The sequence below is a fragment of the Homalodisca vitripennis genome, chromosome 5 (assembly GCF_021130785.1).
Source record: "Homalodisca vitripennis isolate AUS2020 chromosome 5, UT_GWSS_2.1, whole genome shotgun sequence".
Lineage (NCBI taxonomy): Eukaryota > Metazoa > Arthropoda > Insecta > Hemiptera > Cicadellidae > Homalodisca > Homalodisca vitripennis.
In genome coordinates, this window is record NC_060211.1 from 95,630,248 (window position 1) to 95,645,887 (window position 15,640).

Consider the following 15,640-nt stretch of genomic DNA (forward strand, 5'->3'; position numbering starts at 1 on the left):
ATATTCTGCAGTAAACACGTGACTGCCACATATATAAAGTACTTATATTAGTTTCAAAAGAAGCCAGTAAATTAATATATCTTAGTGGTGGGGAAAGGAGTTAAAACATTTAGCTTTACAACTGTATATAATGTTCTAAACTAATTGTGGTAGGTATGATAACTTAAGCTGTGACACAATAGTTGCAAACTAGCTTTATAAATACATGTATAGTTCCACTATCTAGGAAAGATTATATGCAAACGAAAGAAGTATAGACGGTGCGAAAAACATTTTTTCACATTAAGCTCATTTTTTCAAAACAGCAAGAAAGTAGATTTTGTAATTATATATCTCTTTTTGTACTTTAATATAATTGTATCGTTTTAAGTGAATTTAGCTAACTAAATCAAGTACAGGATCAATAAATAAATCAACAATATAACGATTAAAGAACTATTTTATAAAAATACACATATTAACATATTTAAACCCTAAATTTACAATGTAATACATAGGAATATACAATATATGTCTAAAAGTACACTTTTGACAATTTGTTTATTACTATGGTACGGTTTACTTCCTTTACTGACTACTTAACTTCCTAAGTTTCTTTCCTATTTCTAAAAAAATTAAATAAGTACAAGAAATTTAAATAACAATTATAAATACAGTTATATTTGCTTGAAAAAATAGAGGATGGTTAAACCATACAATAGAAAAGATCCCCTTGCAAAACAAATTTTCATTTCAACAAACTAGTGAAATTTCTAAGAATAAAAAAAAAACAATACTGTTAAGCCGCTGAGTACCGTGGAACCCACCCGAGCTCTTATATTTTGCTCGGTCGAGTCCCGAAGAGTTCAGTAAGGACTTCGCGGTATTATGCGAGAAATGCGATTACGGCCTTCTTTAGCACATTATTTTATAATGTTTACGACTAAATCTATGTCAAACACCAGTTGAATAACTATTTTACATTTTCTCCAGGCTCTAAAAATATAAATAATTCATTTTTGACATAAAGTACTCTCAGTTGTTTCAAGTTGTATTGGTGTAATTTTTTTGCATAAAAATGGTACTATAATACTGTTATATAAAGAGAGAACTGTAATAAAACTTCTTGATCTGATACAAAATAAGTGTTAAAAGATTAAGCAATCCAAGAAACATTTCCTGCAGTGTTTTGAAAAGTGAAAGAATAAGCATTCTGTAATTGTTTGTACTGAATCTCTTTTAGAATAAAAATTGTGATACATCTAAAGAATTTCAATGTTATACAGGATTACTAGACTAATAATCAATTATCAATAAAATCATTCAATCTGTAACCAAACATGTCAACTGTTCTTTGAGAAGATATTTTGTCAAATATTTATTATTAAATAGTTTCTCGTGATTTTTACTTGTTGCTAAAGAAGCTTTACACTAAAAGTTTTTTATTAAAATATTCGCACAATATTTACTTTAACTACCCAACATTTTGTCCAACTATATATTTTTTATTTCATCTTTATCCATTTTCAACAAATACCAAACTGATATTAAAATATATAATAGTAAATTTTAGCGATTTGTCTCCTAGCTCTTACATTTTACCGAAAAAGTACACTAATCCTCTCGTATACATTCAAAATATATTGTGACAGTTTTTTAAAAACGTATTTCCCTGATGACACTCAGACTAATAACAATAACTCTTATGATTAACTTATTACATGTCGGATACTTCTTGTTAAACCCTAATTAACGAATACGTTGCAACTATCAATATTCACTGTTACTTAATGTGCCGACAATACCAACATGAAATGCACACACCAACCAAGCTTAAAATCAAATCAATAGTTTCATTTATCAGTAGTATTTTTTGTATGTCCAGTGACTCAAACTATTTAGTGTTACCACATAATAGAAGAAAAGTAGAGGAGCTACATAGCAAGGACAAATAATTGGTTGCTTTGGGAAAACCAGGCGCCTAAATAAAGATCCCAGTTGGATGACAACTGTACTTTTCACAAGCCAAAAGCAGCTGGAGCAGATCAACAAAGTAAAGTGTGGCATTACCATCAGCAAATAATTTCCTTTAGTGTCATTGCTATTATCATTGGGTGACACACGCTATCATTAGAGGTTAGATGTGCCACGGTAGTATGCCCAACGAGATGTAGCTTCTGTTGCCAGTAAAGGATGATCCCCAGGATGACATCAGTAGAGGTCTGACATGGTGACGTTCCGCCTGACGGCGTTGTTGAAGCCCTCTTTGAAGTGGTACCAAATATCACTCTTCACAATCTCATCCGTTCTAGCTGTGAATAAACAATGAATAAACAAACCAATTGAAACGGAACACTGAAACCATATCAAAAAACATTATTCACACCAAGCAAAAATATTCACTTAACGATGTCCGGAAAATTCCTGTTTCTTTCACAAGCCTTCCATCGTAAAAAATAAATAAACTTCAAACAAAGAAACAAATATAACTGACCTAATCAGGAAAAAAGAAGTTAGTGATTTTATAATTTTAGCCTCTTCAGATTCAAATCTTCACCATCCTACAACACTTCTTGCTCTTCGGTGCTCTGAATCTGCTAATTCCATATTTCACAAGCCACATATTTCGGATCTCAAAAATTATCTACCAATAGTAAGCATATCCCAGTATCTACTCACAAAATTTCGTGCCATCTGACTAATAAATTTAATTTGCAATAAATTTAAGCTCAGCCAAACAAATTTGTCTATCCTTCACCACTAAAAACAAACCCATGTCTCCATCGTATCTAAAATATACATAATCATAGAGCGCTTCTTAATTTCTATTCTTCTTGGTACATGCATCAATGAAACTCAAGGGCAAAGTGACTCTTCCAATGTACTATGGGACCATCCAATTTTAGCCTTAAACACTAAACAACTGTGTTGCATACCTTTGGATCCTTCGCACAATTCATTAGCACCTAGACACCGTTGAGGTGAATAGAATACCCAGGGTTGTCACTCACGTTTAATTATTACATTGAAAGCTCACAACCAATATTGATAACTTTTTATTTTATGATGCTTCTCGACATCAAGGCCCCCTTGTTCAGACACATCAAAGAAGTTGTCAATATAGGCTGTTGTGACTTTTAAATGTAGTGATTGAACTAAGAAAATCCAATATAAGACCCATCTTCAACATATAAATCACGCTGTATTGTTATTTGTCGTTGAAATGTTACTTAGTGCCATAATTCAGTTTATTTTTCTTTATGACCTTAAGAAAGAGAGTGAATCTGAAAAAATATCCTAACAGTATAACGTGTACAATAAATGCAAGGTTTACTGCAAAGGGTGTAAAAATGCATGAGCCAAAACAGAGTCTACTCCTTCAGTACTGAGCCTACAAAGAACATATTTTCATATCAATAAAAGATTGTTTTATGAATTTTGATACATAGTAAAGGGACCAAATACTGGCAGAGGTTTATACGGAATGTTAAATTTACCTCCGCAATGAACCCACGCAGCTAAGTATACAAATGCTCTTCGAAAAGAAAATCATTAAACATATTCTTATATAATTTTATGGGACATGACTGAAAATAGGTTTTGTATCGAATAATGCATTTTTAACGGCTACCAGTGTACAAAGCTGGAAGTGCTCATGAAGTAGCCATGTGGTTGTGAGAACTCAAATATCGTGAAAGTAGAAAAGCAGCATATGAATCTAAAAAAAAATGGCGACTTTTACAGCCTCTCGCAGTTTATCGACAGTCAACATCTACTCGCGGAATGCGATATGTGAAATGTTTACAACGGCGACAATATGACTCACCTGGCGACTATGGTGAGATGATTTCCCTGTTGGGGAACATGTGTAAATAGGATTTCCAAAGAATGGTACACATTTGCAGAAATTTGCAGAAATTGCAAGAACACGCTTTGGGGGGTAAGCCTATCCCAAATGGTGAACAAATAAAAGGTTTTTACAGACTGAGGAATACAATTTTATGATCATGATGATGCAATAAGGGAACATTAAAACCATTTGGATAGATAAAATGAGCTGTATGATCTATATTTATGTAAAGACGAGAATCATGGCCATAATCAGAAAAGCCAGTCGACACCAGTACCGAAAACTTGATGTACATACACACATCCTGTAAATGACGAAAAAAGGTTGTATTGGATTGCAGTAACCAGAGACTGGAGAGCCTAAATTTCAAGCATCTATTCCAGTTTACGAAATACTTCCAAGGCAAAATATTGCATGACTCTTTCAAAGCATTATTTGGACTAGAAAGCGTATCTAAAAATGTGTTTATTGGAATAAACACGTTAGAAATAAGGATTTTTAAACAACCTTAACATTTAATGATAAGAATTAAGCAAGACTAGGAATTAGTGACTATAAACACTAATGAGGAATTGAAGAAGGCTAATGAAATTCCTCTTGCACAATTCGTCGAGCTGCATAGACAGCAATCAAAGACGCCTAATTCGCCCAGGAGGATATTAAGGTAAAATAATTATTATAATTAATTACTTAGACTGTGAGGGACATGTAGGTAGTGTCAAAGAGTGTGAAACGTTCGCACTCAAGGCGTTAAATCAGAAGTTTCTAAATTTTAACGTGTTCCAAAATATTTCTTTTGCTTTATACATATATTTCTCAGATTATAATAGTAATATAGATGTGACATTTTTACTAAATATACAAGTACAATATAGATAAAACAATGAAATACGAAGAAAATATCATTGTTGACGGAAATGCACTTTATTAACAACATTTACAAATGTTCAGCTATTGTAAATATAATTAGCTCCTAAATAATGATGTTGTTAAAGTTCCTACAGTAGCATGAGCAGGAAAGGCGCTTTTAACTCCCCTTAATGGTGATGACATGGCCAGAAACCAACAAAAAATTACATGTAGGCGACGATGGTCAAATTCTAATATAAAGTGTACTGTTTTTGTTTGTGAAAAGAACCAAAACAAATTTAAACCGTCAAACTCTCTGATTCTGGCATTTAAAACTGAATCACCATCATAATTACACGCAGAACTATTACAAATTAGCTTATGGAAAAATATTCAGTAGATAAAATTAAGTAATTTTACCAATGCATAAAACGTGAAAAGCTACACTGCGCTGCAAGAGATGATCGAGTAACTACTAAAGAGCGGTTAAACTTTTACGCGTTCGCCGGGAGTAAACAAAGCACTTTTAAAGAGGTGAAACTTAAACAAGAATATCAGAGAGGTTGATACAATTGCCCTTAAAACCTTAATTACGCCGAACAAAAGAAGGAAATGACATGCTCAGAGAACAAAGCCACCGTGAAGGGACGAGCTGGAGCTGTTTACCGTGCAAAGGGGGCGAGAAGCGCCAACAGGGAGGGGGCGTCCTATCAGCATTCGACAGTCTCACTCTTTAAATACTTAGCGAACTAATCAAAACCGAGAGCCGGATTAAACTTTGTAATACTTCTAGTGACTCGATTGTGAGGGCTGTGGCAGTGTAATTACCCCCGCCCCCTCTCCTCTCGACCTCCCCCGGGCAGATCTCATTAGGAAAAACAAACAAGCCGCCATCGCCATTGTTCCAGCCAACCAATCAAAACGGAGAATTAATAGTTACATCCCGACTGTTAATCGCACGGAAAATTGCGACAATTCCTCGCTGCGCCGCGACTCCCGCAATTAAACAATTGCTCAGTGTTTGCTCCTATCCGTCTCCATCACGGCAACTCAAACAGAACGTCATTGTCATTACCACTGCCGCTGTGTAAGTGGGATCAATCCGTTTCCACCTGCGACTAACCTGATTTTTTGATCGCTGCAACAATTAGTCAAACTGAAATTGAGAAATCAATAACATTCTAATGGTATCTGGACGTAATAAAACTATTACTACCTTGAAATGTTAAAATGGATTAAATAAACTGAATATAATTCATTACCTTTCAGTTGGTTGGGCACCAAAGAATTTTCCACAACACGCCCAAAGAAGTCCTTGGTTTGCTGCAACAGATTTCAAGAGAGTTATAAACTTTAAGTTAATAAACCAAGAAATAACTTTATATTTAATATTAAACTATTGTATTACTTTTTGAAAAGGGAGATCACCGTACATTGTCAGTGGCAACAAGAACTCAAGGTACGCGAGGACAGTATCAGTCGCCCAATTCGGCCCTACAACAGTTACAAGTCATTAATTAACGAGACAAATCAACTCTCGACACAGAAGAAATTACAATTCACTCAATCAAGCGCAGCAGCCAGCGGGTCAACAATAAAACAGTAATGTGAACGACTGGTGCGGGAGTGACGATGACAATGACAATGATTTCTGTGATCCGATGTGTTCATTAAGGGGCTAGTTATGCGGGATACGGGTGTCACTCAATCAGGAAGTGTCCTGGCGCAACCAATCATGGCTGGCCTCATTATTAGCAATTACTTAGCTACAATTGAATTAGACCCGGGTACTTATGTGACGGATGTGGACTAAGACAACTGGGCTGGGGTGGTGACAATAAACCGTATATAGCTGGGGTATCTTTCTACTCATTTCGTTTCTACTCTTTGTATAACTATAACACATTTTAATATCGAAATCTATTTAACAATTTAAAAAAAATGAACTTAAGTGGATGTTTTCTATTCATAAAAGAATTTGAAAACTTTCGAATTGAGATGAGATGGCATGCTAGTTAACATACAAGAAATAATAACTGATGAGTTTAGACATTATGTTAATTTATCTATAGCAATTTATTAGAGCGTTAGATAGCTTAAAAGATAAGCATGATTTAGAGAATACAATCGGCAATAGAAACTTGCTGCTTATAAGGTTTTTACGTTAGCATTACTAGAATCACCAGAACAGCTGATAAACCACGATTGTTGCTACGTTCATAACTTCAAAATCAATGTTAGAGATGCCGGTTTGTTTAACATTTTACATTGGTTGAACAAGTTTTTAGGTCTTGAAGATAAATGAATAGCCAAATCTACTCTGGAGCGGTGAAATTATACGGTAAACTTTTTATAGAGCATTGAAATTCCTGTAAGTAGGTTGAACATTTCAAACACTGTCTAAACTCAGTTGCAATGAATGTCATATTGGCCGATCAGTTATTTTTTAACACTTGCACTTAAAATTCAAACTCTGCGTGCAATAACAACCAATACTACTCAACCTTTATTACAAATATACGAAAAGCCGAAGCCCACAATTGTAGACAGATGTTGTGGATTTCAAGTGAGAAGAGATACTCCAGCACGACATCGTGCCTCAAGTCCGCGCGACTAACGCAAGAAATCGCAAACAAAATAATCACCACAGCTCTGATGGTGCACTAGTGAAGGAGGTGTTACATGACAAGAGATTCCAAAATCACGGGGTCAAAACATTTGAATAGGAATTGTCTCGAACGCCACACCAAATATTTAATTGGAGGCAGTAAAAAGCTAGTTAAAGTTAGAACAAGATAAGCAATATTGGTAGATATTGGGTACAAACGCTGAATGTCTCTTTAATTACGGAATTTCTATTGTACAGTATACTTTTCCAAGTAAGTCAAAGTTTATACTTATATACATATAGAAAAAGTTACATATATATATATATATATATATATATATAATATATATATATATATATATATATGCGTTTCGTGTTAACTCGATATTTTCAGTGTACACGTATAATTTGATCATAGTTTTGTAATTGAGGCTAAGCTTAAATAACTAAACGCCATAAAAGATGAGAACTTTGAACTCCAGTATCAAATATTCAAATGTATTTACCAAGTAAATAAAGTAAGAAAATTTCATAAAATACTCAAGTGATTTCCTTCGGGAAGAAACAATAGGCTGGCTGGAGGCCGGCGCCTGATTGGCAAAATTGATGTACGATAAGGCTGCAGTGGCGCCTCCCCTTCCCCTCCACCCACAGAGATAAATAACTAGCTTTTTCCGCTTTCGGTGCGATTCCATTTAGGAGAGCGAATAGAAACTTTGTTCTTTATTCGGGAAAACATCGTTAAGTTCTATCTAAGTAGGGTTTATGTCCGGCCGTCGCAGGATTTGTGAGGACCACGCCCCCTCACTCCCGCCAGATTTCTTGCCGCGCGTGTTAGTTCGCTCGAGCCACTTTCTTATCCTACTCTTACTATCTACCCTCGTTTTTCACTCAAGCACCTATCTTCTTAAATAAACGTTTTTCGAATTTAATTTATATTATGTATACAATTGAGACTTTAGTCCTGAATACATACAAAAATACTTGAATAAAGATATATATTGATAAATATGATTTTCAAATTATGATGATATCACAGGAAAGTGAGTCGCGTGTTTGTAGTTGGTAGTCACGATATAGCACGTTGGTATTTGTGAAACGTCACTCTAAGCTTAGCTGTTATCAATGTGGGCTTGATTGTTACAATAGTTTGAGAAGTCAATAGTTAAGTTTTCAAGGCGGCGATGTATAACACTTGAAAATAGTAAATGGCAATCGTCATGGTATACGTAGTGAAACACGTGGTACGAGTATAATTCTGCGATCATGGCAAAGTATAGATATATAAGGATTACAATATTACATCAATAGACGATTACGGATCTGAACATCAATAGTGTTAAGAAAGACATGCTAAAACCATGTAAAGAAAAAATGATTTTGTTTCATTTCTGAATCCATAAAATGTAAATATTTATCAACGCATTTGCAAGCAATATTTAAAACTTTACAAAAATAAAAACCTACTGCCGTTTAAAAACGGTGTTCAATAGTATAGTTGTAACGTCATCCCAAATAATAACCGATTTATATCATTCATATCAAAGCTATTTTTCACCAAAATTCCTAGTGATACTATCGGAGACGTAATAATAATTAACCCTGGTCACAATTTAAGCAATGTACCAAAATTTGGAATTTCATAACTGCTAGGATTTAATTTATATTTTATGTAGCTTTCTTCTGAGTACTATAGGAGGTATATGTTTACATTTTATAACTCTATGAATTGAACACCCATAGCAAGTGTCTTTTAAAACGTTTAAACTATTTCAAGTGACTGGCCACATTAATGTACTTTCGGCCTTGGTGAACACAGGTTTTAACTACAAAATAATTGTTGTTGCATCCAATATTTAATATTTTAAATAATTTTTTTTTAATTTAGTACATTTTAAACGTTTGGTGATTTTTACTTAGTTTTTTCGAATTTGTTTCGTAAAACTCCTTTTGCTTTGTTATCTAGTATAAAATACTCGAGAATTAGTTTAGTTCCAAAGATATCATTAAAATACAAAAAAAATATCAAGTTTGAATTTTTCCCAGTGTTTTAAACACAACCCCCAGATAACTTCCTAATTTATCGTCCCTTCTCAGTTCGAAGTACTTAATGTTTGGTGTAATGTGATCCATCAAACAGTTTCAGTCTCAAGTAATAATAATAAAATAAAACTTTGTTTCATGAAATATTTAGCTTTTCAGATTATACCTGCAATTATTTTAAATGTCGAAATAATGATTTTCGAGAAATTCTCGGAAATGGTGTTCAGGAAGTAAATTGTGGGATAATATAGCGACATTTCCATTTGTGACAACACTACTACGCTATACTCATTTAATTACAGCACTCACTAACTTTTTCCTCAAAATTATGTCTATCTTGTTTAGTGGCGATATATATATTATTAATTTCTGACGATTATTTTGTATTGTGCCAAGCTAAAACCTTTACAAATACTGTTCACTGTTCAATATGTTTGACCTTCCATGTCGTCCTTACTAAAATTAGAGATTAACGATAGATTTCTTCCTTATCGAAATTGTCCATAAATTTTAATGAAAACTAGGTTAAGATGTGATACAATACAAAATTGCCTCCGTTGTTATACACACTGTGTATTATTTTGTATAATATGGATATGAATTGAAGTACTCCATTTACTTTGTTGATATGTTGCTCCATACACTTTCTGCGGTATTTTGTTTTAAAAGTCTAGTAACTTTGGTACCGATTATTGTTTACTTTCCAAATTTCAGATCCAAAAAAAAAGCAAAAGAGAATGGAGAAGACACAAAAGGTCGATCAGGGATCTTTATCAATTTAGTGACTTAGCGAGTGACATAAAGGTGTAGAAGAATCAGGTGGTCTGGAAACATTTTTAGAACAGGAATAATATCAACAAACCCTGAGGAAGGCCAAGACAAATGTGGTGGGGCCGAGTAAAGTCTAATATTGATGTATTGAGAGCTACAGAAGAATATGTAGATCAGTAGAAATGGAGGAGACATATCGGTGCGGCTAACAAATTTAAACGATACATTGTTGGACAGCTATATAATTTTGAAATAGCTTTTGAAATAAATTAAAATTGTGGAAGGATAAAAGATGTCTTTTATATTAAAACCTGGTGACTTCCATCAAGAATACAAAGCAAAAAAAAGCTATATCATTGTAGTAACAACTTAAAATTCGTGCATGCAACACTCGAGAAATGTGACGCCTTACTTAAAAAGCTGATTGTAAAAAACGGTAATTTCTAAAATGCAATTTTGTTTCGTACAAAATGTACAATATAATAAAACAGTATAAAAGATAATTCCACTTATTATGTGTTCTAGATGCTTCTATAGCAAACATCTAACCTTTGTGATCATGGTCACTATGTATCAACAATAGCTTATGTTCACTAGGAGGTTAGCAAAGATGGAGAGAAAATACAAAAAAACCTTGAAACCATCCATCTAAAATCTGAAAACTCTTGACTGGAACTCTGGAGACAGAATTGGTTAAAGGCAAGTAATTACTGAATCAAGATCCAATTATTCTACAATTAAACTTTAGAAAGATTTGTACAAATGAAAACAAACCCCGTAACTCGGTATAGATTAAATGTGGATTTTAAAGACATATAAAAAATTTGCTTTGTATTAATAAAATCTACAATCAACCCACAACAATACATTATCAATATACCTTTAAAAACTGTCCTAGTAAACATAAATTTAAAACTAGGTTGTGAGTAACTGGAACGAAGTATTAACAACAGTTGTGAAAAACCTTTTAAAATAAAATAAATATGACAATGACACGGAGAAATTGGAAGAAAGGTATACAAATGCAACACTGCAATTATTATTGACACAATGGATGGGTAATGTACATTCTTGGCGTTTCGAGGGATGCGGTACAATGTACATTGAAGGTATATTGTTTAGTTTATGAATGCATTCTTTAAGTAAGCTATACTGAATTGTCAGGGTAGAAGTGTTATTTAGAAATAGTTTTTACAAAAGTGCAGATAAAACAAGTATCGAGGTTACTACATGAAAACAGTTACTATATACTTAAAGTAGATCAAGTTAACACAACACAATCCCAGCCTTTCACCACACCATACAATGAATCAAATTGAAAACATTAGCAAATGTTTCTAACCCCTTCACAATATGGTTATTGAGTGAGAGTTAGCGAAGCCAATCACTTGTGAGGCTGGAACAATTTCATTTCTGTCCGCGTGAATCTCTATAACGAACTGACCTAGAGACTTAAAATCATGTATGGCACTTCATTCCTATATGAGGAACACTAAGTTCGAATATACTGCATGTCACTCACACCATGGGATTTAGCAAAGCATTAGCGAATATTTTTATATTGGTTTTATGGGTAACCTTGATGATAACGAGAAAATAGCAGAATAAATAAATTTGTAAACAAACTCAGTATGCCAATACTGTAATAGAAAAATAAAATGTGACATATTAACACATGTAGCATAATTATTATCCTAACACATGAAACATAATTTTATGGTGGTTTGGTGTGTAGCCTAACTTTGATATAAAACACAATTTAATACACAAGAATACAAATGGATCATATGGCAAGATATCTTCAGAAAGATTTCATCGGTAAACTAAATTTAGCATGAATTTTACACACACAAGAATGAATTCTATGATGTTGGATATTCAGCTATGGAACTTGGCTGAGCGTCGTTAAAGCCAATCTATCACTCAGTAGTCTGACACAATTTATATTATGTTTACTAGAGGATATCAAATTATTTTTGCTATACGATTGTCTGTGATAATATCTGTCAACAATGAAATAAGCTGTTTACTTGAAATTTTGCATTTAATCTCAGCGAAGCCTGTTACTAGGCGTAGCAGTAATGGTAATCTTAGCTTGGTAATGGTAAGTATTGAAGCTACAAACATGTATCCAAATTACGAGTTTATTGATTCTAACATAAAGCTATCCAAGGTATAACTCAACCTATGTAACAAAAGTCCAGTCCATTACAATTCTCAATGTAAAAATAAGACATTTTACGATTATTCTTCCCACCCCAACCACCAACAAAACACATTCCGTTGTAGCTACTACAGTGTTCAACGTATTTTGAATCAATTTAGTAATGATTTCAGTGGCAGCAGTATTTTTACTAGGTGTGTTTATACCCTCTTTTTGTACCTCTTGTATGTCACTATAAATTATATATGCCAAATTTCACCATCAGATTGTGCACAACATCAAAAAGGTATGTATACGCCTTTAATTAGTTTCCTTTACCTTCGGGTGGGTCTACCTACGAAAGGGCTTTTATTACAGGAATTCAAGAACAGGTGTCTTAATTTAACCTCTAATACTTCATACAAGTTTGTCGCAATGATTCGGACACATCTTGGGAGGCCTGATTGGCAAATTCACTCATCAACTCTTCTCACACAGCTTTGTTTTCCGGCGGTGATTATTTATTTTCCCATGAGCGGGGCGGCGTAGTCCCTGTCACCACCCATGAAGACCGGGCCATTGTCTGACGAGGGAAGTGAGCGCGGGAGGTCCACCATATTGACTGACAATTGCGGATCGAATGGCTCGAGCACGTGTGCTTTGTAAGCCACCCGGAAACACTGCCAGAATGCACCCTAAACAGAGGGGTGGAGACGTGCCATTACCCTTAGATTCGATTACAATTAATGGTACTAAGCCCACTGTCACTACACTGGTACTGGACCGTCTCATTCTTCCGCCTGCACTTAAGCGCCGGATCTGCTCGCCAACAACGACTTGTGTTTAACGTCCTCTTATCTGCACGTTCCACCAAACGTTGGACACAGCCACAACTCGACTTACTCTCATGTTAAGCTGAGTGGGACTATTTGTTTTTATAACGAAGGATGCTAAGCTACACAATACAATTTTGAGCTTATTTTTACCGCCATCTTTATTCGTTTTTTGCTTGGTTAATCACTGTATCGTCCTGGTCACATTTTCATTCAACCATGATGCAGCTGCAAGAGGATATACCTATAGGTTTTCTTCACACCGTGTACTATTGTGGACCGTTCATCTCCTCTCTTGGCTGCCATTTTCCTGGTTTGATTTGGCAGATTACGTTAAAATTTTATACTTAACGGTTTGACGGTTTAGAGGAAAATGATCTGTATTTTGAATAACTTGTCCTTCCACAATAATTTAATTCACGACAAGTTAATTGCCCCACTTACAAACATCGCTTCACTTTTTTATTAGTTAAAGATATACAATATACAATAAGCAGCGAAATTATTACGTTATTGATATCCTCCTTTAATAACTAAAGGAGATTCAATAATTTAATTATAAATTAGTGAAAGGGTTTACTACCAACCATAATATAACACTAAAGCGTAATATATTATTTGCTTGCTTAATATGGAGAAGAGAAAACAGCCAAAAACTCTATAACACGTATAAACAAACATTTCGGATAAATTACTTTTCTAAGTGTGATAATTTGAGCTGATTAATAACAGCTACCATAATGAACCGCCGATCAATTAATTTAAGGTGTATCGCGTTCTTAACTATCGATCACTCTCCATCCAATGAGAGAATTTCAGGAGATGACAACCAATACAGGAAAATCATCACCATCAAGTTTTATTCAGGGTATCATGATGGTTTATATTTATCTTACGCAAATTATAACACATGGTGTATTAGATCATATTTCTGTAAATGTTTGAAAAAAAAAATGTTTATATTATTGTTTTAAAACATTAATTTAAATTTACAGAATTAAAGTTGAATGTTTAAAAACACTTCCGCCAACCTTGTTTCGATCTTAGTTTAACGCTTAGCAATTTGAGTAAAGAATTCTCTGTCCCTTTCAAAACAGCACAGAAAAACTTCTGATAATTCAAGAGTTAATTTTAATCTCGTTCACAACGTATAGAATTATGCTGAGGACAACACAGATTGAGCATTGAACCATTGGTCTACAAGAGTAAATCGAACTAAACTGCTTCACTACAATTTCAGGTACTTGTGAAGTGCGCCTGGAAGAACAAGTCCAAATCTACTGACCAATATAGGTTTACAAACAACGGTTGTCTAGAGGGGGCGCGGCAGTGTAAGCGATTAGCACAAAACAAATACGGCTCAGAGCCGATAAACACCGTGACGTTCCGTGACAAGAGGCGAAAAGCAACAAATCCTCACGTCACGGACAACGGACGCCATTAAGAAGTGAGGCAGTTCACATGACAGGTTAAAAGGGCGGCGGAGGGCCGGATTAGAGCCACAAGGCCCACAACTTGACTGGTTAAACTTTCAGTAGAGGCCCGGCAGCGGCAGTACAATTAGCTGATGGTGATGATGGCAAGGCGGCTATCAAACATTTACCCGCCCCTACACGGTTTTTATCCTCGTGATTCTCTTTAGCCCTGAATCATGTAAGGGACAAACATTAATGTATTCCGTTGTTACATTTCACTCTTCGACCTTTTGTCGCGTTTCGACTCTTTATGCCCGCATTAACTCGGTTTCCTACATTTAGCTGCTGCCTTTCAGTCTGATGCATTTTTAATCCACACAGATAGAATGAACACAACTGTTTTACATGCGGACCGGCAATATTTTTAATTCCGATATTGTAAAACGAATTCAATAGAGTGCCATATCTTGCGCTTTTATTTCATCGTTTGTTGTTACACAACGCTAATCCTTTGTGAGTTTTGTTTTTCCACAGTTTTACTGAAAATGCGCACAACGAAATTTGAAATAAAGTTTAGCTTTTGAATGAAGCACATTATGTTCAAAGCGAGCTGGAATTGAAACTTTATACTTCTGTCAGTTAGCGGTATAGGGCCATAGTTTTTACGGGCCCAATACTTGAACGGTTCAAAGATAGTGGAATGTAAATTAGCGGGCTCATGGGACGCAACCATCCAATACACTAACACAAATTTTCAAATTCAATTCTAACAGCTAAAAATCTTATTTTTTTAATTTATAAGAAACATACCTACTAGTACTAATCACGTATACAGATTTAATATTAACATTACTAATAAAGATTAGTATTAATTACTTATTAATATGACTTTGGATCGACAGTTGGGAGCTATCCATAGCCCCCCCCCCCCCGACAATAATAAACAGAACTAGAATCTTGAATTTAATGTAAAAGAATAAGTACATGAAATAATCAAAATGTAAATCATGGCACGTCGTTATTTAAAGATATAATACAATGTATTGTATAATACATGTCATGTCTACAACGACGGCTAATTTATGTACTTTTATATGCCGTCGATTTTTTCAATAATAATGGCCAAAGCCGTATTCTTTTTTCAACATT

General features: G+C 34.4%; 1 protein-coding gene across 2 annotated transcripts in view; it reads right to left on the bottom strand.

Annotated features, from left to right (window-relative positions):
* Positions 1–421: 421 nt before the first annotated feature.
* Positions 422–15,640, bottom strand: part of LOC124362547 (chromosome transmission fidelity protein 18 homolog) — an 87,082-nt gene continuing 71,863 nt past the window's right edge. For both annotated transcript variants that reach the window (XM_046817157.1, XM_046817156.1), the window contains exons 21-22: positions 5,941–6,001; positions 422–2,291 (exon numbers count right to left, since the gene is read on the bottom strand). In XM_046817157.1, coding sequence (XP_046673113.1) covers positions 2,191–2,291; positions 5,941–6,001 — 162 coding nt within the window. In that variant the 3' untranslated portion in view covers positions 422–2,190. The remainder of the gene's footprint in view (positions 2,292–5,940; positions 6,002–15,640) is intronic.